Raw genomic sequence first — 25,133 nt, 5'->3', positions numbered from 1 at the left:
CCAGTCTGATTGTCGTCTTCAGTCTGATTGTTGTCTCCAGTCTGATTGTCGTTCTCCAGTCTGATTGCGTCTTCAGTCTGATTGTTGTCTCCAGTCTGAATGGCCTCTTCAGTCTGATTGTGTCCTCGATCTGATTGTTGTCTCCAGCTGATTGTCGTCTCCAGTTCTAGTGGTCATTTAGCGGTTCTTGTTTAATTATTAAGAAACCTGTTGTCTTACGTACAATTTGTACATAATCAGTAAAGCCCCAGTCAATCAAAACTGTTTATGTTTTAACGGCATCTGCAGGATGCTGTGTGTGTGTGTGTGTGTTGTGTGGTGTGTGTGTGTGTGTGTGTGGTGTGTGTGTGTTGTGTGTGTGTGTGTGTGTGTGTGTGTACGTGCACATATATGAGCTTTTGACAAGAGCAGAAGTTGTGCACATCAAGGTATATTTGTCGATCACCCTCTGTGCATTCGCTGACATTAATGAGACACATTTAACTCCACTGGAAGAAGAACCTTTGAGTCAGTGGAAGATAGCAGCTAGCGACACCAGGAAGTGATGTCACAACGCTAGCGTTCGTGAGATTATACCATAAAATTAGGTACAGAATGTAACTTTTAACCTTTTAAAATACATCAAGGGTAGCCATCTTTGAACTTGTCCAAGGTCTGTGTCCTCAAGAATGTCTCCCTGTGAATCGGAAGACCCTAGCAGGGACTCGAGGAATGGATTTCTAATGATCTTCTTATGGCCTCGGACAGTGGACTCATCTCTGTGCTTGTTCTGTTAGACCTCGGTGCTGCTTTTGATACTGTTGACCATAAAATTTTATTACAGAGATTAGAGCATGCCATAGGTATTAAAGGCACTGCGCTGCGGTGGTTTGAATCATATTTGTCTAATAGATTGCAATTTGTTCATGTAAATGGGGAATCTTCTTCACAGACTAAAGTTAATTATGGAGTTCCACAAGGTTCTGTGCTAGGACCAATTTTATTCACTTTATACATGCTTCCCTTAGGCAGTATTATTAGACGGTATTGCTTAAATTTTCATTGTTACGCAGATGATACCCAGCTTTATCTATCCATGAAGCCAGAGGACACACACCAATTAGCTAAACTGCAGGATTGTCTTACAGACATAAAGACATGGATGAGCTCTAATTTCCTGCTTTTAAACTCAGATAAAACTGAAGTTATTGTACTTGGCCCCACAAATCTTAGAAACATGGTGTCTAACCAGATCCTTACTCTGGATGGCATTACCCTGACCTCTAGTAATACTGTGAGAAATCTTGGAGTCATTTTTGATCAGATATGTCATTCAAAGCGCATATTAAACAAATATGTAGGACTGCTTTTTTGCATTTACGCAATATCTCTAAAATTAGAAAGGTCTTGTCTCAGAGTGATGCTGAAAAACTAATTCATGCATTTATTTCCTCTAGGCTGGACTATTGTAATTCATTATTATCAGGTTGTCCTAAAAGTTCCTTAAAAAGCCTTCAGTTAATTCAAAATGCTGCAGCTAGAGTACTGACGGGGACTAGAAGGAGAGAGCATATCTCACCCATATTGGCCTCTCTTCATTGGCTTCCTGTTAATTCTAGAATAGAATTTAAAATTCTTCTTCTTACTTATAAGGTTTTGAATAATCAGGTCCCATCTTATCTTAGGGACCTCGTAGTACCATATCACCCCAATAGAGCGCTTCGCTCTCAGACTGCAGGCTTACTTGTAGTTCCTAGGGTTTTTAAGAGTAGAATGGGAGGCAGAGCCTTCAGCTTTCAGGCTCCTCTCCTGTGGAACCAGCTCCCAATTCAGATCAGGGAGACAGACACCCTCTCTACTTTTAAGATTAGGCTTAAAACTTTCCTTTTGCTAAAGCTTATAGTTAGGGCTGGATCAGGTGACCCTGAACCATCCCTTAGTTATGCTGCTATAGACGTAGACTGCTGGGGGGTTCCCATGATGCACTGTTTCTTTCTCTTTTTGCTCTGTATGCACCACTCTGCATTTAATCATTAGTGATTGATCTCTGCTCCCCTCCACAGCATGTCTTTTTCCTGGTTCTCTCCCTCAGCCCCAACCAGTCCCAGCAGAAGACTGCCCCTCCCTGAGCCTGGTTCTGCAGGAGGTTTCTTCCTGTTAAAAGGGAGTTTTTCCTTCCCACTGTAGCCAAGTGCTTGCTCACAGGGGGTCGTTTTGACCGTTGGGGTTTTACATAATTATTGTATGGCTTTTGCCTTACAATATAAAGCGCCTTGGGGCAACTGTTTGTTGTGATTTGGCGCTATATAAAAAAAAATTGATTGAATTGATTGATTGATTTATGCTGAGCATAGACAGATGGACAGACAGAGAGACAGATGGACAAAATGCCTTCACAATACCAGATGGCCATTTGATGGCCACCGGAGTTGGCCTCAAGTTTTCTCAATTTGGATTTAAAAGCTCCCAGTGACATTAACGCTGTTAATTTCCACTCCTCTTGCAACGTATTCTAAGCACAAGGTGCCGAATGGACAAAAGCCCTTTTAACCAATTGAGTTTGGGCATATGGAACAGAAAGCAAAACGTTGTCCTGTGAGCAGAAAGAGTAAAGACCAGCACTTCTCCGTACAATTAAAGTACAAATGTAGGAAGGCAACAGTCAGAGTATTGTTTTATACATAAAAGTATACCAATGACTGGTCCCTCTGGTGGGCTGGCCTCCTCCTTCAGTGGTGTGACAACACTTTGCAGTTTATAATGAAACTCAGAGAAGCACAGTAAACAGTGTCTACTGTGCAAAGACATTGAGCAGAAGCATTCATATGTAAAATATCTCCATAATCCAACACAGATAAAAAAAAAACTCCCCCATCACGCTCCTCTCCATCCATAAGAGGGATGTCAACAAGCACTTCAAAAGACAGGACCCATGCAAAGCAGCCAGACCTGACTCTGTATCCCCGTCCATAGTGAAGAACTGTGCAGACCAACTGTCCCAGTGTTCACAGACATTTTCAGCACCTCACTGGAGACATGCCAGGTGCCAGCATGCTTCAAGGTCTCCACCATCATCCCCATCTCCAATAAACAAAGAACTACAGGACTTAATGACTACAGACCCGTCGCCCTGACCTCTGTGGCGATGAAGACCTTTGAGCGCCTTGTCCTCACACACCTCAAGGCCATCTCTGACCTTTACCTGGATCCCCTGCAGTTGGCCAACAGGGCCAACAGGTCAGTTGACGACGCTGTAAACACGGCCCTCCGTTTCATCCTACAGTATCCGGACTCCACAGGAACCTACGCCAGGATTCTGTTTGTGGACTTCAGCTCTGCTTCAGTACGATCATCCTGGCCCTGCTACAGGACAAACTCTCTTAGGTCTGTGTGCCCAACTCCACCTGCAGGTGGATCACTGACTTTGTGCCTAACAGGAGGCAGCATGTAAAGCTGAGGGGGCATGTCTCCAACACGGTCCATAAGTACCGTATCCCCCCAACGCTGCGTTCTTTCTCCTCTACTCTTCTCCCTGTACACCAACAGCTGCACCTCCAGTCACTATTCTGTGAAGCTCCTGAAGTTCGCAGATGATACAGCCCTCATCGGACTCATCTCTGATGGGGACAAGTCGGCCTACAAACAGGAGATCGATGGACTGGTGTCCTGGTGCATACAGAACAATCTGGAGCTCATTGCCCTCAAGACAGTGGAGATGGTTGATAACTTCAGGAAGAACCCAGTCCCGGCCATCACCCTGTGTGACTCCCCAGTCACCATTGTGGAGTCCTTCTGCTACCTGGGGATCACCATCACCCAGGACCTCAAGTGGGAGCTGAACGTCAGCTCTCTTACTAAGAGAGCACAACAGAAGATGTCCTTTTTGCGGAAGCTGAGAAAGTTCAACCTGCCAAAAACAATGATGGTGAACTTCTGCACTGCCATCATTGAGTCCATCATCTCCTCCTCCATCACCATCTGGTGCGCTGCTGCCACTGCCAAGGACAGGAGCAGACTGCAGGGTATCATGCACACAGCAGAGAAGGTGATAGACTGCAGTCTGCCATCCCTACAGGACCTATACACCTCCAGGGCCCTGAGCCCAGCAAGGAAGATAGTAAATGGTAAATGGACTGCATTTATATAGCACTTTTCCATCTGCATCAGATGCTCAAAGCTCTTTACAATAATGCTTCACATTCACCCCGATGTGAGGGTGCTGCCATACAAGGTACTCATTACACACCGGGAGCAATAGGGGAAGGGCCCAAGGACCCTTAGTGATTTTCCAATAAGGCTGGGATTTGAACCAAGGATCTTCTGGTCTCAAGCCCAACGCCTTAACCACTAGACCACTACCTGGATAGTGGCTGATCCCTCTCACCCAGGACACAACCTTTTTGTCACCCTCCCCCCTGGTAGATGGCTGAGGTCCACCAGGACCAAAACCTCAAGACACAAAAACAGCTTCTTTCCATCCACAGCTAGATTCATAAACAATGCCAGAGACCCCCCCCCCCCCCCCCCCCCCGCCACTACTATGTAGTACAGGTTGGTCGTCCCTACACTAAAAGTTACTGTACACCTGTACTCCTGCTGCCTCTGCACTGCCCCATTCCATTATATTTATTTAACAGTGAGTTTTGCAGAAGTGTTTTTCCTTTTATTTTCTTATTGTTTATGCACCAATAACACCAGATCAAATTCCTTGTATGTGCAAAATTACATGGCAATAAATTTGATTTTGATTCTGGAAAGTTGGGGCAACAAGCCACTTTTTTACATTAACCACTTAACGCCCGAATTTATATAGCTGTATATAAAAAAAATCTTTTGTGTGTGTTTTTGCCTTTAAGTAGATGGTAAATAATGTTGAGATTATTAATTTCACTTTTGCACAAAAACTAGATAGTAATATTGGATATTCTGGTAATGACTTTATGTTATAATAATAATGATGGTATGTTGCAAATTTGCGACAACAGGCATACAGGTCAATTTGTCAGAGATTGTAGCATATATGCAACGATGGGCATTAAGGGGTTAAAAGAAAAACACAGCTTGTTTTGAAAATAAAAACCCAATTTAAGCCTGAGCTTCTTCACGTTTCTTAACATGTGGCTTGAAAATGAGGGAGTCATCAATCAAGACACCCAGTTATTTATATATGTGAGCCGCCTCGATTTCGTTTCCCGCCAGAGGGGTCTTTGAGGGGATCATTGTGCACTTCGTAGAATTGGAAAACTACATAAGTTTAGTCTTACCTGCTTTGACAAACTAGTTTCATCTGAAATAATGAGTGCTGGACAGCAACAAAGGCTTTCTGCAGGGATTCAGTGGCCTGGACAAGAGCTAATCCACACCAATAAATAACAGTGTTATCAGCATAAACATGCAAAGTAGCATCTGACACATTAGAGCCCAAATCATTGATAGAAATAATGAATAAAAGAGGACCCAATACAGAACCCTGCAGCACCCCCTTGTGGACAGTAACAAATTCAGAAAACAGACGAGTCCTGTTTGCGAACCATGCGACTGCATGCTCCAAGAGTCCCGACTGAAGGAGTCTAAGTTTAAAATATACTGAGAGTTATTAAAAACATTGAGGGAGAAATTCCTGAATATCTCAACTTGTGAGGGTGGTGGGATTATACCTTTGGTCTTTATTGAATACATAGTGCGCGGGTACTTGAGAAAATGATGACGTGATTTAGTTTCACCTCACTGCACATGGGTACGTCACTTTGAAAGTTGCTAAAACACATCTTGAGCAAAACACATTGTGTAATCTGTTCCACGGGGGGGGGGGGGTCCTTGAAGTCCTACACGAAGACCCAAAAATGGGCACTAGTGCCATTTCATTGAAGGTCATAATGCGACGTCTACCACATGAAAAACGTCTCTGGGCAGTTGGTATGGTGAGTCATTTTTGATCAGGATATGTCATTCAAAGCGCATATTAAACAAATATGTAGGACTGCTTTTTTGCATTTACGCAATATCTCTAAAATCAGAAAGGTCTTGTCTCAGAGTGATGCTGAAAAACTAATTCATGCATTTATTTCCTCTAGGCTGGACTATTGTAATTCATTATTATCAGGTTGTCCTAAAAGTTCCCTAAAAAGCCTTCAGTTAATTCAAAATGCTGCAGCTAGAGTACTGACGGGGACTAGAAGGAGAGAGCATATCTCACCCATATTGGCCTCTCTTCATTGGCTTCCTGTTAATTCTAGAATAGAATTTAAAATTCTTCTTCTTACTTATAAGGTTTTGAATAATCAGGTCCCATCTTATCTTAGGGACCTCGTAGTACCATATCACCCCAATAGAGCGCTTCGCTCTCAGACTGCAGGCTTACTTGTAGTTCCTAGGGTTTGTAAGAGTAGAATGGGAGGCAGAGCCTTCAGCTTTCAGGCTCCTCTCCTGTGGAACCAGCTCCCAATTCAGATCAGGGAGACAGACACCCTCTCTACTTTTAAGATTAGGCTTAAAACTTTCCTTTTTGCTAAAGCTTATAGTTAGGGCTGGATCAGGTGACCCTGAACCATCCCTTAGTTATGCTGCTATAGACGTAGACTGCTGGGGGGTTCCCATGATGCACTGTTTCTTTCTCTTTTTGCTCTGTATGCACCACTCTGCATTTAATCATTAGTGATTGATCTCCTGCTCTCTTCCACAGCATGTCTTTTTCCTGGTTCTCTCCCTCAGCCCCAACCAGTCCCAGCAGAAGACTGCCCCTCCCTGAGCCTGGTTCTGCTGGAGGTTTCTTCCTGTTAAAAGGGAGTTTTTCCTTCCCACTGTAGCCAAGTGCTTGCTCACAGGGGGTCGTTTTGACCGTTGGGGTTTTACATAATTATTGTATGGCCTTGCCTTACAATATAAAGCGCCTTGGGGCAACTGTTTGTTGTGATTTGGCGCTATATAAAAAAATTGATTGATTGATTGGTGGAGGGTGGTTTAAGTTACATTCACAGAATAGGTCGAAGCACTGCAGCAGAGGTGGACCAGGACGCTACAGGACACCTTACGACGTCTAGTCCGGAATTTGCGCCAACGCATTGCTGCCTCCATCCATGCACACTGACTCTTGCCACTTTGATTTTGGCAGGTGCCATTGTGTTTTTTTGATTTTGTTCTTGACTCTTTTGATTTTTGAACTCTTTTGGTTGTTTTCTTCCAGTCAACATGCTAAACTTGCTGTCCTTATGCCAACGATCCAGTCTGGTGTATCAGAATACAAATGTCAAAAAGTACGGTCTGAAAGTTTTTAATGACGTCAGCATATAAAATGGTGCAAGCCACTCGCGCGCGGTGCAAGCCATTTGAGTATGAGTGGCTTGCACCGTGCCACAGCTGTATCCCTGTCTGCCACGCCTCCACGCCTATCTGCCACGCCTCCTACACAGTGTTCATCAGGTAACATAATAATCTGACATGGCAGTCGTGGTGCGAGGACGTATTTTGCACACTTGATGTCCACTTTTTTGTTGATGCTGAGAGTCGTGTTGTGTGTTCAGTGCTCTGAGGTATGTGGAGGAGGTGAGCAGCAGCGTATCGTCACGTGTCCAGAGGAGATCCGGTGTGACTTGAACCTTCAGCCGAGCAGCATCCAGCCGTGTAACCTCCAGCCCTGTGCTCAGTGGCTCAGTGGATCGTGGGGGCAGGTACCTGACCAGAATAACAAGAACAAGAACATCTTGATTGTTCCTCTTCAGAGGAACAACAGACACACAGACCAACAGACACACAGACCATCAGATACAAAAAAAACAACAGACCTACAGACACACAGATCAACAGATACAAAAAACCCAACAGACCTACAGACACACAGATCAACAGATACAAAAAACCCAACAGACCTACAGACAGAGATCAACAGATACAAAAAACCCCAACAGACCTACAGACACACAGATCAACAGATACAAAAACCCAACAGACCTACAGACACACATCAGCAGATACAAAAAAACTCAACAGACCTACAGACACACAGATCAAAAGACACAAAAAACCCAACAGACCTACAGACACACAGATCAACAGATACAAAAAACCCAACAGACCTACAGACACACAGATCAACAGATACAAAAAACCCAACAGACCTACAGACACACAGATCAACAGATACAAAAAAACCCAACAGACCTACAGACACACAGATCAACAGATACAAAAAACCCAACAGACCTACAGACACACAGATCAACAGATACAAAAAAAACCCAACAGACCTACAGACACACAGATCAAAAGACACACAAACCAACAGACACAAAAAACAACAGACCTACAGACACACAGATCAACAGATACAAAAAACCCAACAGACCTACAGACACACAGATCAACAGATACAAAAAACCCAACAGACCTACAGACACACAGATCAAAAGACACACAAACCAACAGACACAAAAAACAACAGACCTACAGACACACAGATCAACAGATACAAAAACCCAACAGACCTACAGACACACAGATCAACAGATACAAAAAACCCAACAGACCTACAGACACACAGATCAACAGATACAAAAAACCCAACAGACCTACAGACACACAGATCAACAGATACAAAAAAACAACAGACCTACAGACACACAGATCAAAAGACACACAAACCAACAGACACAAAAAACAGACCTACAGACACACAGATCAAAAGACACAAAAAACCCAACAGACCTACAGACACACAGATCAAAAGACACAAAAAACCCAACAGACCTACAGACACACAGATCAAAAGACACAAAAAACCCAACAGACCTACAGACACACAGATCAACAGATACAAAAAACCCAACAGACCTACAGACACACAGATCAACAGATACAAAAAACCCAACAGACCTACAGACACACAGATCAACAGATACAAAAACCCAACAGACCTACAGACACACAGATCAAAAGACACAAAAAACCCAACAGACCTACAGACACACAGATCAACAGATAGAAAAAACCCAACAGACCTACAGACACACAGATCAAAAGACACACAAACCAACAGACACAAAAAACAGACCTACAGACACACAGATCAACAGATACAAAAAACCCAACAGACCTACAGACACACAGATCAACAGATACAAAAAACCCAACAGACCTACAGACACACAGATCAACAGATACAAAAAAACCCAACAGACCTACAGACACACAGATCAACAGATACAAAATAACCCAACAGACCTACAGATACAAAAAAACTCAACAGACCTACAGACACACAGATCAACAGATACAAAAAACCCAACAGACCTACAGACACACAGATCAAAAGACACAAAAAAACCCAACAGACCTACAGACACACAGATCAAAAGACACAAAAAACCCAACAGACCTACAGACACACAGATCAACAGATACAAAAAACCCAACAGACCTACAGACACACAGATCAACAGATACAAAAAACCCAACAGACCTACAGACACACAGATCAACAGATACAAAAAACCCAACAGACCTACAGACACACAGATCAAAAGACACAAAAAACCCAACAGACCTACAGACACACAGATCAACAGATAGAAAAAACCCAACAGACCTACAGACACACAGATCAAAAGACACACAAACCAACAGACACAAAAAACAGACCTACAGACACACAGATCAACAGATACAAAAAACCCAACAGACCTACAGACACACAGATCAACAGATACAAAAAACCCAACAGACCTACAGACACACAGATCAACAGATACAAAAAAACCCAACAGACCTACAGACACACAGATCAACAGATACAAAATAACCCAACAGACCTACAGATACAAAAAAACTCAACAGACCTACAGACACACAGATCAACAGATACAAAAAACCCAACAGACCTACAGACACACAGATCAAAAGACACAAAAAACCCAACAGACCTACAGACACACAGATCAACAGATACAAAAAACCCAACAGACCTACAGACACACAGATCAAAAGACACAAAAAACCCAACAGACCTACAGACACACAGATCAAAAGACACAAAAAACCCAACAGACCTACAGACACACAGATCAACAGATACAAAAAAACCCAACAGACCTACAGACACACAGATCAAAAGACACAAAAAACCCAACAGACCTACAGACACACAGATCAAAAGACACAAAAAACCCAACAGACCTACAGACACACAGATCAACAGACACAAAAAACCCAACAGACCTACAGACACACAGATCAAAAGACACACAAACCAACAGACACAAAAAAACAACAGACCTACAGACACACAGATCAACAGAGACACAGACCATCAGATACAAATACCTGTAGACCTATAGTTATACAGACCTACAGACAGACACACAGACCAACAGACACACAGACCAACAGACACACAGACCCGATTGGTGAGGACTGATCAGACTTTTCATGAACAACTGTCGCCTGTAGTGTTCAGCATCCTGCGGCGGCGGTGAACAGCGTCGACTCATCAAGTGCATAAACATGAAGGTTGAGCCAGAAGAAGAAGTGGATGAAGACCAGTGCGACCATGAGCCACAACCCGAAAAACTCCAGAAATGTAACCTACATGCATGTGAGAGCACCACTGCTGGTGAGTGACCCACATTTTACACAATTGCTGCTTCAGTAGTTTGACAGCTTAGATGTTCACACAGCCCTGAAACTAACAACAACCATCAGGTTTAACCCCAGTCTGGTTCAGGTGTTGGTGGTTGCCCCAAGTGAAGATGGCCAAGTTTCATGAGGTCTTGCTCCCAGTTGCGAGACAGATGGAGCAGGTGATCCAAAGGCAGGTTGGAGCAGCAACAGCAGTGATGATGTCACAGTGAAAAGATAGATAAAACATGAAGTTGTGGAGATGATGTAAGTCATCTGGTATGGGTACACATGGAGGTCCTCCAGGATCCAGCTCGAGGTTGTTGTTGGGGTAACAGACGTCTGGGTGATCATACTTCACCTGCTGCCACCACAGGTTCCTCCTGGAAAACTGATGAGAGTTCAAACTTATGAGGAAGTTTCAAGCGTTACAGCAATGAATCAAATCTATTTTTGAAAAATCGTCTATGACTCCTAAGTTGTCTACAGTAAGGATGGAACTTGATATTAACTGAGGAGGTAATCGGGCACTGGAAGGAACACTTTGAAGAACTCCTGCATCAAACTGGAGCACCCTCTACAGTAGGGGCATAGCTGGAAGCTGATGGACGATCATCATCAATTTCCTTGGTTGAGATCACTGAGATAGTCAAACAGCTCCACAGTGGCAAAGCCCTGGGGGTTGATGAGATCTGGGTGTGTAGGGACTGTCTTGGATGAGATGACTCTTCAACATTGCGCTGAGGTCTGGGACAGTGCCTAAGGAATGGCAAACTTGGGTGGTGGTCCCCATATTTAAAAAGGGGGACCAGAGAGTGTGTGCCAACTACAGGGGCATCACACTACTCAGACTACCTGGTAAAGTCTACTCCAGGGTGTTGGAAAGGAGGGTTCAGCCGATAGTCGAACCTCTGATTGAAGAGGAACAATGCAGGTTCCATCCTGGACGTGGAACAACCGACTAGCTCTTCACTCTCACAAGGATCCTGGAGGGGGCCTGGGCGTATGCCCACCCAGTCTACATGTGTTCCTTGGACTTGGAGAAGGCGTATAATCAAGTACCCTGGGAGATACTGTGGGAGGTGCTGCGGGAATATGGAGTGAGGGGGTCCCTTCTCAGGGCCATCCAATGTCTGTACTCACAAAGCGAGTGCTGTGTTCAGGTGCTCACCAGTAATTTGGATTTGTTTCCAGTGGGGGTTGGCCACCTCCAGGGCTGCACCTTGTCACCAGTCCTGTTTGTGATATTCATGGACAGGATATAGAGGTGTAGTCGGGGGGAGGAGGATTTCCAGTTTGGTGGGCTCAGGAGCTCATCATTGCTTTTGGCAGATGATGTGGTCCTGTTGGCTTCATCAGTCTGTGACCTCCAACACTCACTGGATCAGTTCTCAGCCGAGTGTGAAGTGGCTGGGATAAGGATTAGCACCTCTAAATCTGAGGCCATGGTTCTCAGCAGGAAACTGATGGATTGCCTACTCCGGATAGGGAATGAGGTCTTGCCCCAAGTAAAGGAGTTCAAGTACCTCGAGGTCTTGTTCATGAGTGAGGGGACGATGGAGCATGAGATTGGCCAGAGAATCGGCGCAGCAGGGGCGGTGTTGCATTCACTCTACCGTACTGTTGTGACGAAAAGGGGGCTGAGCCAAAAGGTGAAACTCTCGATCTACTTGTCAATCTTCATTCCTACTGTCACCTATGGTCATAAGGGTTGGGTCATGACCGAAAGAACTAGATTACAAGCGGCTGAAATGGGCTTCCTCAGGAGGGTGACTGGTGTCTGTCTTAGAGATAGGGTGAGAAGTTCGGTCATCCGTGGGGAGCTCAGAGTAGAGTTGCTGCTCCTTCATGTTGAAAGGACCCAGCTGAGGTGGTTCAGGCATCTGGTAAGGATGCCTCCTGGGCACCTCCCTAGGGAGGTGTTCCAGGCACGTCCATCTGGGAGGAGACCTGGGGGAAGACCCAGGACTAGGTGGAGAGATTATATCTCCACACTGGCCTGGGAACGCCTCGGGATCCCCCAATGAGTGGTGGTCAATGATGCCAGTGAAAGGGAAGTCTGGGGTCCCTTGCTGGAGCTGTTGCCCCTGCGACCCAAACCCAGACAAGCAGTCGATGTTGTGTGTCGGGGGGTGTGGCTGGAGGTTTTGGTGTTGTTTTCTTTTCTTTGCTCCTCAGGTGGCATGGAAGCTGATTTGTCTGTGGAAAAGAAGGTGCTGGCTGAAGAATCCTCACCCTCGTCAATATCATGTGAGGCACCTGGGACTGGTGCTCACGTGCAGCCCTAAAGACTTTCAGCTGTAGCAGATAATTGGATGGCGTTCTGCTTTTAAGGCAGGTGTGAGCCAAGCAGAACTGCCGGGAACTCGACCTTGTGATGTTCGTTTGTGAGACGCTGAGGACCGCACCTGGGTTTGACACATTAAGCCTGTGAAGCAAGGAAGGGTGAGGACACATGCTGTCAGCACACAGTAAAGGTAATTAACTGTTGGACTAATTGTAGATAATAACTTGATGTTTTGCTACATAGTATACGTGAAATTGTGATGAGAATGGTGTGGCTTGCTTCTCACTGTTGTGGCGTGCAGGATAAGTGATCCTCCACTTATTGTGAGAAGCTGCTCATGTGCATAAAGATAAAAAGTATAAACCTTGATGTGTTGCTGATAGCATGTGTTTTGTGAAAGAAATTGCTATAATTGCTAACGTGCCTCACATCTTCTGTGCTTCAACAGAGAGTCAGTTTGTCGTGTCCACCTGAGGGGTGTCTGTTTGATGGTAGTGAGTCCAGGAGCATCGGACTTCTCTCCCCGTGAACACTGGAGAGCGTGCCAGCAGTCACTCCTCTTGAAGGACATTGGGTTGGGGTTTTTTTTGTATAATTTATTTAGGCACAGGTGAAAAATAAATTGTTTTTTGTTGATGGAACCCCTTCCTGGTTATTTTTAGTGCTGGGTCCTGTCTGACGCAGGTTCGCTCCTCAATCTGCGTCGACACATAACAGTAGTTCCCGGCCATTTCATAATGGACCCAGCGGCAGAGGCGGTTCCTTTTGCCAAGAAAGTCCAAGAACACTTGGAGAAAATATGGGAGCAATTACAGCATCTCGTGAATCAAATTAAACAAACAGACGCCCGTGTTACGGAGCTTGCGGCGCAAGTCGTTTCGCTTCCTGCTGCGTCAGCTGTGGCATCAGCGATGTTCCGACTGGTTTTTGGTTATCCGGTGAAAACGAATACCGTTGCTCAGCGGTTACTGAATCTTAGGCAGGGGAGGTGGAGTGCGGCGGAGTATTCCGTGGACTTTCGGATTTTTTCTGCTCGGTCAGGTTGGAATGCCGCAGCTTTGCGGGGCGTGTTTGTGGACGGGTTAAATGAGTCATTAAAGGACCTCTGGCTCCTCCTGTCGACGAGCCCATGCAGCTCGGTCGAGCAGAGATTTCTGTATTGCCCCGACGATTAGACATCAAAAAGAATAACGGTGACGTGACTCCAAGTGTTCTGGGACCGGCGATATAATACACATATATAAAAAAATAAAAAAAAACCTACCACGGGTAATTGGTTTTTTTTTCTCTCTCTTTTTTATTTTTGGTTGGTGGTTTGTAGTTTTGTCTGGAGGGGGAGGAGTGGCTGTTGGGCGGTTGGATGTCCGCCTGGACTCTTGTCCTTATTGCTTTTTTGTGTTTTAGGTATTTTCTGTTTGGGCTTGTTGGGTCGTTTTCTTTTGTTGCTTTTTATTTCTCTACATTCCTAACCCCAGCCTCGCTTGCCCCAAGACCGTTTGTCTTGTGGGTGGTGGGGTGGTGCAGGTTGGTCACTGCGTATTCTCAGAAGACCTCTGCACCTAGGGGGGGGGGGGGGGGTGTTAGAGGCGTTTTTTTTGTTTTGGTTAGGGCCCCGGTTCCACTCCAGCCTCGGCGTGCCTTTGTACCGTTTTGGTCATTGGTGTTGCCGGGGTATGGTGCTGCGGGGACTTACCTCAGTCGGAGGGGTGGCCCGATCTGTTGCCGTTTGCTATTTCGGTGGTTCCACCCCTCCTGAGGGGCTGGGGTATGGTCGAGTTGGGGCGCCGGATGTTTTTTCCGGTTCTCCGCTGCGCCTTGGGGTTGGGGCCGGGCTAGTTTTTTCCTGTTCCCTTCTCCGGCTTAGTATTGTGAGCGGTTCGCTGCTATTGAGCTACCGACGGGCTCTGGGTGGGGCCTAGGGTCTTTCGGGGTTCCGGGGAGGGAGACGGGGTTTAGGGTCGTTTTACCATCCCCCGGGGTTGTTTTTGGTAGTCCTCCGGGGGTTGATTTTTGTTTTTGTTATGTTTCCTTCCGGGTTCCGCCTCCAGGGTTGATGGGACGGTCCTCTGGGGGGGAATTGGCTTGGGGCTAAATGGCCGAGTGTGCCTGGGTCTGGGGTTCCGGGGTTGTGGGGGGGGGGGGGGCGCCTCCTGGGGTTGATGGTACGGTCCCCTGGGGGGCGCCGTTTTTCTCTATGTACACCTGGGGACCTGTGTGGGATCTTGGTTCTGGCTGTTCCTCCTGGAACAGGCGATGAAGGCCTTCTGGGGGGGGTTGGTCTTTGCAGGTCATTCTGGGAGAGTTGTTTGTTATTTTTCTTTCGTGTTTTTCTGTTTATATTGTGTTTGAGGGACTATGTTGGGTTTTGGTGTTTGGGATGTTTTTCTTTTTCTTCCCGGGGTTTGATGGGATGGTCCCCTGGGGAGGTTGTTGGGTGGGTTTTGTGTTTTTCATTGTGTATTGGATTGTTGGGGTTTGTTTTGGGGCTTTTGTTGTCTCCAGCCGGCCTTCCAGCTTCGGTGCCTATCCTGCTGTCTGTAATGGACCCCGGAGGGAGGTGCTGTTCTCGGTCCTGGTCTGGTCGGTCGCTGGGGGGCTTCCCGTTGATGGGGGGGGTACTGTTGTGTGTCGGGGGGTGTGGCTGGAGGTTTTGGTGTTGTTTTCTTTTCTTTGCTCCTCAGGTGGCATGGAAGCTGATTTGTCTGTGGAAAAGAAGGTGCTGGCTGAAGAATCCTAACCCTCGTCAATATCATGTGAGGCACCTGGGACTGGTGCTCACGTGCAGCCCTAAAGACTTTCAGCTGTAGCAGATAATTGGATGGCGTTCTGCTTTTAAGGCAGGTGTGAGCCAAGCAGAACTGCCGGGAACTCGACCTTGTGATGTTCGTTTGTGAGACGCTGAGGACCGCACCTGGGTTTGACACATTAAGCCTGTGAAGCAAGGAAGGGTGAGGACACATGCTGTCAGCACACAGTAAAGGTAATTAACTGTTGGACTAATTGTAGATAATAACTTGATGTTTTGCTACATAGTATACGTGAAATTGTGATGAGAATGGTGTGGCTTGCTTCTCACTGTTGTGGCGTGCAGGATAAGTGATCCTCCACTTATTGTGAGAAGCTGCTCATGTGCATAAAGATAAAAAGTATAAACCTTGATGTGTTGCTGATAGCATGTGTTTTGTGAAAGAAATTGCTATAATTGCTAACGTGCCTCACATCTTCTGTGCTTCAACAGAGAGTCAGTTTGTCGTGTCCACCTGAGGGGTGTCTGTTTGATGGTAGTGAGTCCAGGAGCATCGGACTTCTCTCCCCGTGAACACTGGAGAGCGTGCCAGCAGTCACTCCTCTTGAAGGACATTGGGTTGGGGTTTTTTTGTATAATTTATTTAGGCACAGGTGAAAAATAAATTGTTTTTTGTTGATGGAACCCCTTCCTGGTTATTTTTAGTGCTGGGTCCTGTCTGACGCAGGTTCGCTCCTCAATCTGCGTCGACACATAACAGTAGTTCCCGGCCATTTCATAATGGACCCAGCGGCAGAGGCGGTTCCTTTTGCCAAGAAAGTCCAAGAACACTTGGAGAAAATATGGGAGCAATTACAGCATCTCGTGAATCAAATTAAACAAACAGACGCCCGTGTTACGGAGCTTGCGGCGCAAGTCGTTTCGCTTCCTGCTGCGTCAGCTGTGGCATCAGCGATGTTCCGACTGGTTTTTGGTTATCCGGTGAAAACGAATACCGTTGCTCAGCGGTTACTGAATCTTAGGCAGGGGAGGTGGAGTGCGGCGGAGTATTCCGTGGACTTTCGGATTTTTTCTGCTCGGTCAGGTTGGAATGCCGCAGCTTTGCGGGGCGTGTTTGTGGACGGGTTAAATGAGTCATTAAAGGACCTCTGGCTCCTCCTGTCGACGAGCCCATGCAGCTCGGTCGAGCAGAGATTTCTGTATTGCCCCGACGATTAGACATCAAAAAGAATAACGGTGACGTGACTCCAAGTGTTCTGGGACCGGCGATATAATACACATATATAAAAAAATAAAAAAAAACCTACCACGGGTAATTGGTTTTTTTTTCTCTCTCTTTTTTATTTTTGGTTGGTGGTTTGTAGTTTTGTCTGGAGGGGGAGGAGTGGCTGTTGGGCGGTTGGATGTCCGCCTGGACTCTTGTCCTTATTGCTTTTTTGTGTGTTTTAGGTATTTTCTGTTTGGGCTTGTTGGGTCGTTTTCTTTTGTTGCTTTTTATTTCTCTACATTCCTAACCCCAGCCTCGCTTGCCCCAAGACCGTTTGTCTTGTGGGTGGTGGGGTGGTGCAGGTTGGTCACTGCGTATTCTCAGAAGACCTCTGCACCTAGGGGGGGGGGGGGGGGGTGTTAGAGGCGTTTTTTTTGTTTTGGTTAGGGCCCGGTTCCACTCCAGCCTCGGCGTGCCTTTGTACCGTTTTGTCATTGGTGTTGCCGGGGTATGGTGCTGCGGGGACTTACCTCAGTCGGAGGGGTGGCCCGATCTGTTGCCGTTTGCTATTTCGGTGGTTCCACCCCTCCTGAGGGGCTGGGGTATGGTCGAGTTGGGGCGCCGGATGTTTTTCCGGTTCTCCGCTGCGCCTTGGGGTTGGGGCCGGGCTAGTTTTTTCCTGTTCCCTTCTCCGGCTTAGTATTGTGAGCGGTTCGCTGCTATTGAGCTACCGACGGGCTCTGGGTGGGGCCTAGGGTCTTTCGGGGTTCCGGGGAGGGAGACGGGGTTTAGGGTCGTTTTACCATCCCCCGGGGTTGTTTTTGGTAGTCCTCCGGGGGTTGATTTTTGTTTTTGTTATGTTTCCTTCCGGGTTCCGCCTCCAGGGTTGATGGGACGGTCCTCTGGGGGGGGGAATTGGCTTGGGGCTAAATGGCCGAGTGTGCCTGGGTCTGGGGTTCCGGGGTTGTGGGGGGGGGGGGGCGCCTCCTGGGGTTGATGGTACGGTCCCCTGGGGGGCGCCGTTTTTCTCTATGTACACCTGGGGACCTGTGTGGGATCTTGGTTCTGGCTGTTCCTCCTGGAACAGGCGATGAAGGCCTTCTGGGGGGGGTTGGTCTTTGCAGGTCATTCTGGGAGAGTTGTTTGTTATTTTTCTTTCGTGTTTTTCTGTTTATATTGTGTTTGAGGGACTATGTTGGGTTTTGGTGTTTGGGATGTTTTTCTTTTTCTTCCCGGGTTTGATGGGATGGTCCCCTGGGGAGGTTGTTGGGTGGGTTTTGTGTTTTTCATTGTGTATTGGATTGTTGGGGTTTGTTTTGGGGCTTTTGTTGTCTCCAGCCGGCCTTCCAGCTTCGGTGCCTATCCTGCTGTCTGTAATGGACCCCGGAGGGAGGTGCTGTTCTCGGTCCTGGTCTGGTCGGTCGCTGGGGGGCTTCCCGTTGATGGGGGGGTACTGTTGTGTGTCGGGGGGTGTGGCTGGAGGTTTTGGTGTTGTTTTCTTTTCTTTGCTCCTCAGGTGGCATGGAAGCTGATTTGTCTGTGGAAAAGAAGGTGCTGGCTGAAGAATCCTAACCCTCGTCAATATCATGTGAGGCACCTGGGACTGGTGCTCACGTGCAGCCCTAAAGACTTTCAGCTGTAGCAGATAATTGGATGGCGTTCTGCTTTTAAGGCAGGTGTGAGCCAAGCAGAACTGCCAGGAACTCGACCTTGTGATGTTCGTTTGTGAGACGCTGAGGACCGCACCTGGGTTTGACACATTAAGCCTGTGAAGCAAGGAAGGGTGAGGACACATGCTGTCAGCACACAGTAAAGGTAATTAACTGTTGGACTAATTGTAGATAGTAACTTGATGTTTTGCTACATAGTATACGTGAAATTGTGATGAGAATGGTGTGGCTTGCTTGTCACTGCTGTGGCGTGCAGGATAAGTGATCCTCCACTTATTGTGAGAAGCTGCTCATGTGCATAAAGATAAAAAGTATAAACCTTGATGTGTTGCTGATAGCATGTTTTGTGAAAGAAATTGCTATAATTGCTAACGTGCCTCACATCTTCTGTGCTTCAAAAGAGAGTCAGTTTGTCGTGTCCACCTGAGGGGTGTCTGTTTGTTGGTAGTGAGTCCAGGAGCATCGGACTTCTCTCCCCGTGAACACTGGAGAGCGTGCCAGCAGTCACTCCTCTTGAAGGACATTGGGTTGGGTTTTTTTTGTATAATTTATTTAGGCACAGGTGAAAAATAAATTGTTTTTTTGTTGATGGAACCGCTTCCTGGTTATTTTTAGTGCTGGGTCCTGTCTGACGCAGGTTCACTCCTCAATCTGCGTCGACACATAACAGTCGAAGATGTATGTATGACCCCTTATCAGTTTATTTAGATTACTGATGTTATTGCAAATAAGATGAGTAAAGATGGAAGATGACGAGTGGCCTGTATTGATATGAGTAGATACACAATATCTGTGTTACAGTGAGGCAAATATTTGATCCTGTTACAATTTGGGAACCAAAAGTCAGGAAACTAGAACTAGACCCAGGGTAAAGTTCTAAAGTTCCAAGGTGTTCTAATATGTACAGGTGAGGAGGGAAACAACAAAAAAATAACTCAAAAGTCCAAGTGTGGGTGAGGGATTCCAAAAATACAGTTCAACACGAACTCAAGAAGGAGGAATCTGATCAAGTGAGAGGGTGAGGAGGTAACTCAAAGAACTTCCACAAAAAGAAGTGTACATACAAACTGAATGAATGAATTGAATGAATGAATTGAATCATTCAATTCAATTCATTCTCATTCATTCAATACAACACAAGAGGGCGCCATACCAATAAAACACATCAAGAAATAAAATGCACAACTGACTAAAAGCCTGTGAGAATAAACTCAAGAACAAGAAGGTGATAAATAAAAGAGGCACATAAAATCACAAAATACCACAAATTAATTTAATTAATTGAATTTACTTTATATAGTGCCAAATCTCACACACACAAACACACCCACACCCACAGAGTGGCAGACACACACACGTGGCAAGAGGAGGCTGACACATACTCACACATTCCCAGAGTAACAGGTGAACATGAAAGGATTATACACAAACATGCAGCAGGAAGATAAATGCACAAAGGACAGACAAAACACAAAAGCTAATTACACCCTATAAACAGGTGACACTACAACAGATCCACTGTCCATTTGTCAAGTTTTCCCACCTACAAAGAATGTTGAGGTCTGTAATTTATATCGTCAGCTCACTTCAACTGTGAGAGACAGAATCTAAAAAAAACATCCAGAAAATCACATTGTATCATTTTTAAATAATTAATTTGCATTTCATTGCATGAAATAAGTATTTCTTAGGGGAGGTGATGGTCTACTGGTTAAGCATTGGTCTTGAGACCAGAGGATCCTTGGTTCAAATCCCAGCCTGAACGGAAAATCACTTAGGGCCCTTGGACAAGGTCTTTAATCCCCTAGTTGCTCCCGGTGTGTAGTGAGCACCTTGTATGGCAGCAGCCTGACATCGGGGTGAATGTGAGGCATTAGCGCTTTGAGCATCTGATGCAGATAGAAAAGTGCTACATAAATGCAGTTCATTTACTATTTAACATTTATTTGAGACAATAGAAAAACAGACCTTAAAGATTTTCTATTGAGTTCAGGTCTGGAGACTGGCCAGGCCACTCCAGGACCTTGAAATGCTTCTTACAGAGCCCCTCCTTAGTTGCCCTGGCTGTGTGTTTGGGGTCATTGTCATGCTGAAGACCCAGCCATGACCCATCTTCAATGCTCTTACTGAGGGAAGGAGGTTGTTTGCCAAAATCTCTCAATACATGACCCCATCCATCCTCCCTTCAATACGGTGCAGTCGTCCTGTCCCCTTTGCAGAAGAGCACCCCCAGAGTATGATGTTTCCACCCCCATGCTTCACGGTTGGGATGGTTTTCTTGGGGTTGTTCTCATCCTCTAAACATGGTAAGTGGAGTTGATTCCAAAAAGCTCTATTCTGGTCTCATGTGACCACATGACCTTCTCCCATGCCTCCTCTGGATAATCCAGATGGTCACTGGTGAACTTCAAACGGGCCTGGACATGTGCTGGCTTGAGCAGGGGGACCTTGCTGCCCTGCAGGATTTTAAACCATGACAGCGTCATGTGTTACTAATGTAATCTTTGTGACTGTGGTCCCAGCTCTCTTCAGGTCATTGACCAGGTCCTCCTGTGTAGTTCTGAGCTTTCTCAGAATCATCCTTACCCCACAAAGTGAGATCTTGCATGGAATCCCAGACCGAGGGAGATTGACAGTCATCTTGTGTTTCTTCCACTTTCTAATAAATAATCATAACAGTTGTTGTCTTCTACCAAGCTGCTTGCCTGTTGTCCTGTAGTCCATCCCAGCCTTGTGCAGGTCTACAGTTTTGTCCCTCGTGTCCTTAGACAGCTCTTTGGTCTTGGCTATGGTGGACAGGCTGGAGTGTGACTGACTGAGTGTGTGAACAGGTGTCTTTTATACAGGTAACAAGTTCAAACAGGTGCAGTTAATACAGGTAAAGAGGGCTTCTTAAAGGAGACCTGCATTGAAAAAAATGCAGTCAGATCTTTGGACCAAAAAATGACTTACATTTACACATGAGATCCTTCTGAATGTAGTAAAGTAAATCTGCAAGCCCAGATCTGTCATTCAACGGAGAAATCTTCATTTGAAAATGACAAATTTACAGCTAACATTTAGCCCTCCGCAAACTGTCCCTGTCATCATGGACGCTGCCGAGACGTCACGGACAAGACCCTCTCCCAGCATGCACTGCGTCAATTGTAATTTGTGGATTTACGTCAGTTTGCATCTGCACCTTTTTCTTGTCTTATACGGAAGGATCTACTTTTTTAAAAACTTCATATTGTCTTGCGGCACGTTTGGTGAGTACACATTTCTTTTATTTGTGCTTGAAAATTATTTTAGGGGACTTTTTCATACGCCTGTTTGAGTGAGTGGTGTCGCAATGAAAATCTACTGTCTTTCGCCTCCGGTACCATCGCGGGATATGGAGGCGAGACCCGCAAAGAATCCCAGTCATTAAAAATATATAAACCTCTCTCAGCGTCCATGGAGCTCTGGGGCTCCGATTGCCGAGACGTGCGGTGCTGTGGATTTTGCCGCAAGAAGTCTGTCCTCGCAGCAACAGGTGTACCGGCCGCTTCGCATTGAAACAGCGAGCGTAATCTCAGGACTTGTGCCAAGTGTGCTGCAGCTCCATTTAGTAGACAGAGAGGTGATGCCGGTGTTGTGCGCTGAATCTGACACAACACCGGCTGCAAAGCAGACACGGGCAGTGTGAGTGGCCCGCGTCAGCGGTTAACGAGCTCGTTAACGAGCCCGCAGACTTAATAAGCACAGCGGAGGCAGAGAGCGGGAGAGGAAGAACGGCGCCCGCTGTCGATGTCGTTGCTGATCTGAGCACACAGATCTGTATCTCACATTCATTGCAGCTTACTTTTGGACGTTGAAACCAGGACATGTATAAGTAACATTACTAACAGATAAAATCAATTTCAATGCGGGATCGGACTGAAGGCGGGAGCGCGTCGTCTTGTCCCTGACGTCATGGAAATGATACGGCTGTACAAACTGTTTTCACAGAGGGATAAATTTTAGCTGCAAATTTGTCATTTTTAAAGGAAGATTTCTCCGCTGAATTACAAATTTGGGCTTACAGATTTACTTTACTGCATTCACAAGGGTCTTATAAATACATATCAGCTATTTCTTTCTGAAATCTGACCACATTTATTTCAATGCAGGTCTACTTTAAAGAAAAATTAACAGGTCTGTGAGAGACAGAATTCTTGCTGGTTGGTAGGTGTTCAAATACTTAATTACAGCAGTAACATACAAATAAATTATTAAAAAAATCATACATTGTGATTTCCAGATTTTTTTTTTTTTTTTTTTAGATTCTCACAGTTGAAGTGAACCTACGATAAAAATTATAGACCTCTACATTCTTTGTAGGTGGGAAAACCTGCAAAATCAAGGGAGTGGATCAAAGACTTATTTGCCTCAGTGTATTTGTAGTGATATCACAGAGACACTTCACATCAATGTGTCTACTGTCTGGACGACAGAGACGGCCTGTAAATACACTTCAACTAAGCTGCCAAAGCTCCATCATACACCTATGACATCACTTCCTGCTGCTGTGGCTGCTGCACAAACCAGATGACATCTCAGTGGCCAAATCAGTTGAAGATCTCAAATCTGAGTTGTTGTGCAAGAAGGAGATCAGTGAGGGATGCCACCAAGATACTGAGTGAAAGTGAGAAGTACCACCAGGATCAGGAGCAATAGGGAATGTGGGTACATGTTAGGGGTTGGTGGCAGTCTGTGGTACATCTGAGGGATCCATCCATCCATCATCCATCCATCACCCATCCATTGTAGGTTTATGGACAAGGACTATGACATGTGCAGTCTCCCTGTTAGCTGTTTGAGATCAGGTGCCTTTGGGTTAAATGCCCCATCATGTGCTGATAAAGACTCTGACTTGTCAGTTGTTTTCCATGTCGTCGGTTGTTATGAGACCTGGACTCTGCATCATTTCTCTTTCTGCATCCCTGTTGTCTGTCTGTTTTCTTTGGTTGTTGTTGTTAGTATGACCACAGCAGATGGTCGACCTGCTGAGTCTGGTCTGCTTGAGGTTTCTTCCTCTAATTAAAAATGCCTGAGGGTTTTTTCCTGACAGCTGTTGGGAACAACCTGGTCTCACGGCAAGTCGTGATTCAGCACCACGAAATACACATGAATCTATTGGTTTGTGATATTGTGACGAAAAGCGCCTCATTTTCCTCACGGCAGCACAAATTCATTCTAATTCATTCCTTGATGGCTGCACGAAATTAAAAGTGAAGTGTGGGGTTGGGATGGTTAAGGTTAGAGTTGGGGGTGGGAGTAGGGTTAGTAATAGTGAGTTAAAAAAAAAACATCACAAAAATTTGATTCATTTCGTGACGGGAGGATGAAAAAACAAAACGTGAGACTGGGCTGTTGGGAATGTGTTTGCTCAGAGCTGCATGAGGTTCATTAGTCGTGTGAAGCACTTTGAGGTGACCTATGTTGTAATTTGGTGCTGTACAAATACATAGAATTGAAACTGAAACTGAATTCACGTGACCACTGTGAAGGAGTCACAGCTTAATGTTACGCTGTCACAGAGGTTTTTTTTAATTTAACCTGTTGTCTGTTTTCTTTGGAGTTCTCCAGATAAAAGAGTCTCCACCAGTTGAGATGAACGCTCACACTGGACGTTATGAAGAAGGAGAATCGGCCCCACTGCTCCCCTCAGACACTTGGAACTCTGGATCTTAATTACATTATATCCCACTTCTGGACTTGATGTTTGTTTGTTTTTCTATAGTTTGTGTACATGTTCTTTTTTTTTTTTTTTTATCCTTGTCCCGAGAACTATTTCTGTTGTACAGTTAATTATTTGTTCTTTTTTATGTTAATGTTTACTTCAAACTTGACTTGATTTAAGTTAAATTGTTTGACATTTTGTTTTCTTATTTTACATTTCGCAGCATTTAATGTTTTTCACTTTTGTACTAAATAAATTAAGTGCTAAAGTTGTTGAGTCTGTTATGTTGTACCTGAGAGCGTCTGTGGTTTACTTTCTCAAACAACTGCATGTCTTTTTTTCTTTTTTCCAACAGTCATGCAGTTTTCCACAACAAACAAAATTCAGTGTAACTTACATTTATAATATGTATTCATGAAACTATACATGACTCTGTTTGGCTGTTTGTGATCTGTGTCTCTGTTCGTGTCTCTGATGTCTTGGTGCAGCGGGCAGGTGGTCAGGAAGTGCAGCTCGCTCTCCACCTGGTGTTGTGAGCAGTGGGTCTGTCAGTCTGTCTTCTCTGGGGAGCCAGATCTGTCTGTGGCGACCTTTCTCCATGGCCAGGCTGTGCTCACTGAGTCCGTACGTGGTCAAGGACTTCCTGAGCTTTGGGTTGGTCACAGTGCTCAGGTATTCTGCCACCAAGTTCTGTCTGTTTAGGGACAAACAGCATTCCAGTTTACTCTGGTTTTTGGATGATTTTTTTCCAATGCTGCTTTGTTATGGAGCGTACTGGGGTCACTATTTTTAAGGTGGTCATAAAATTTAATTGCTCTCTTTTGAACTTTAAGAATTAGTGGGTATCGTCCTAATTCTGCTCTGCGTGTGTTGTTCTGTGTTTTCCGTTGGATGCGGAGGATGGATTTGCAGAATTCTGCACGCAGAGTTTCAATTTTGTGTTTGTCCCATTT

At 45.5% G+C, this 25,133-nt stretch overlaps 1 protein-coding gene across 2 annotated transcripts in view; it reads left to right on the top strand.

Moving 5' to 3' along the window:
* Positions 1–24,451, top strand: part of LOC117521670 (A disintegrin and metalloproteinase with thrombospondin motifs 7) — a 220,760-nt gene extending 196,309 nt beyond the window's left edge. The window contains exons 22-24 of one of the 2 annotated variants that reach the window (XM_034183002.1): positions 7,500–7,646; positions 10,420–10,582; positions 24,079–24,451. In XM_034183002.1, coding sequence (XP_034038893.1) covers positions 7,500–7,646; positions 10,420–10,582; positions 24,079–24,191 — 423 coding nt within the window. In that variant the 3' untranslated portion in view covers positions 24,192–24,451. The remainder of the gene's footprint in view (positions 1–7,499; positions 7,647–10,419; positions 10,583–24,078) is intronic. The other variant, XM_034183010.1, reaches the window with a different exon arrangement.
* The last annotated feature ends 682 nt before the right edge of the window (positions 24,452–25,133 follow it).

This window comes from Thalassophryne amazonica, chromosome 2, assembly GCF_902500255.1.
Source record: "Thalassophryne amazonica chromosome 2, fThaAma1.1, whole genome shotgun sequence".
Taxonomy (NCBI): Eukaryota; Metazoa; Chordata; class Actinopteri; order Batrachoidiformes; family Batrachoididae; genus Thalassophryne; species Thalassophryne amazonica.
The sequence above is the reverse complement of the archived record's forward strand: the minus strand, read 5'-3'. Positions and strand labels throughout refer to the sequence as shown.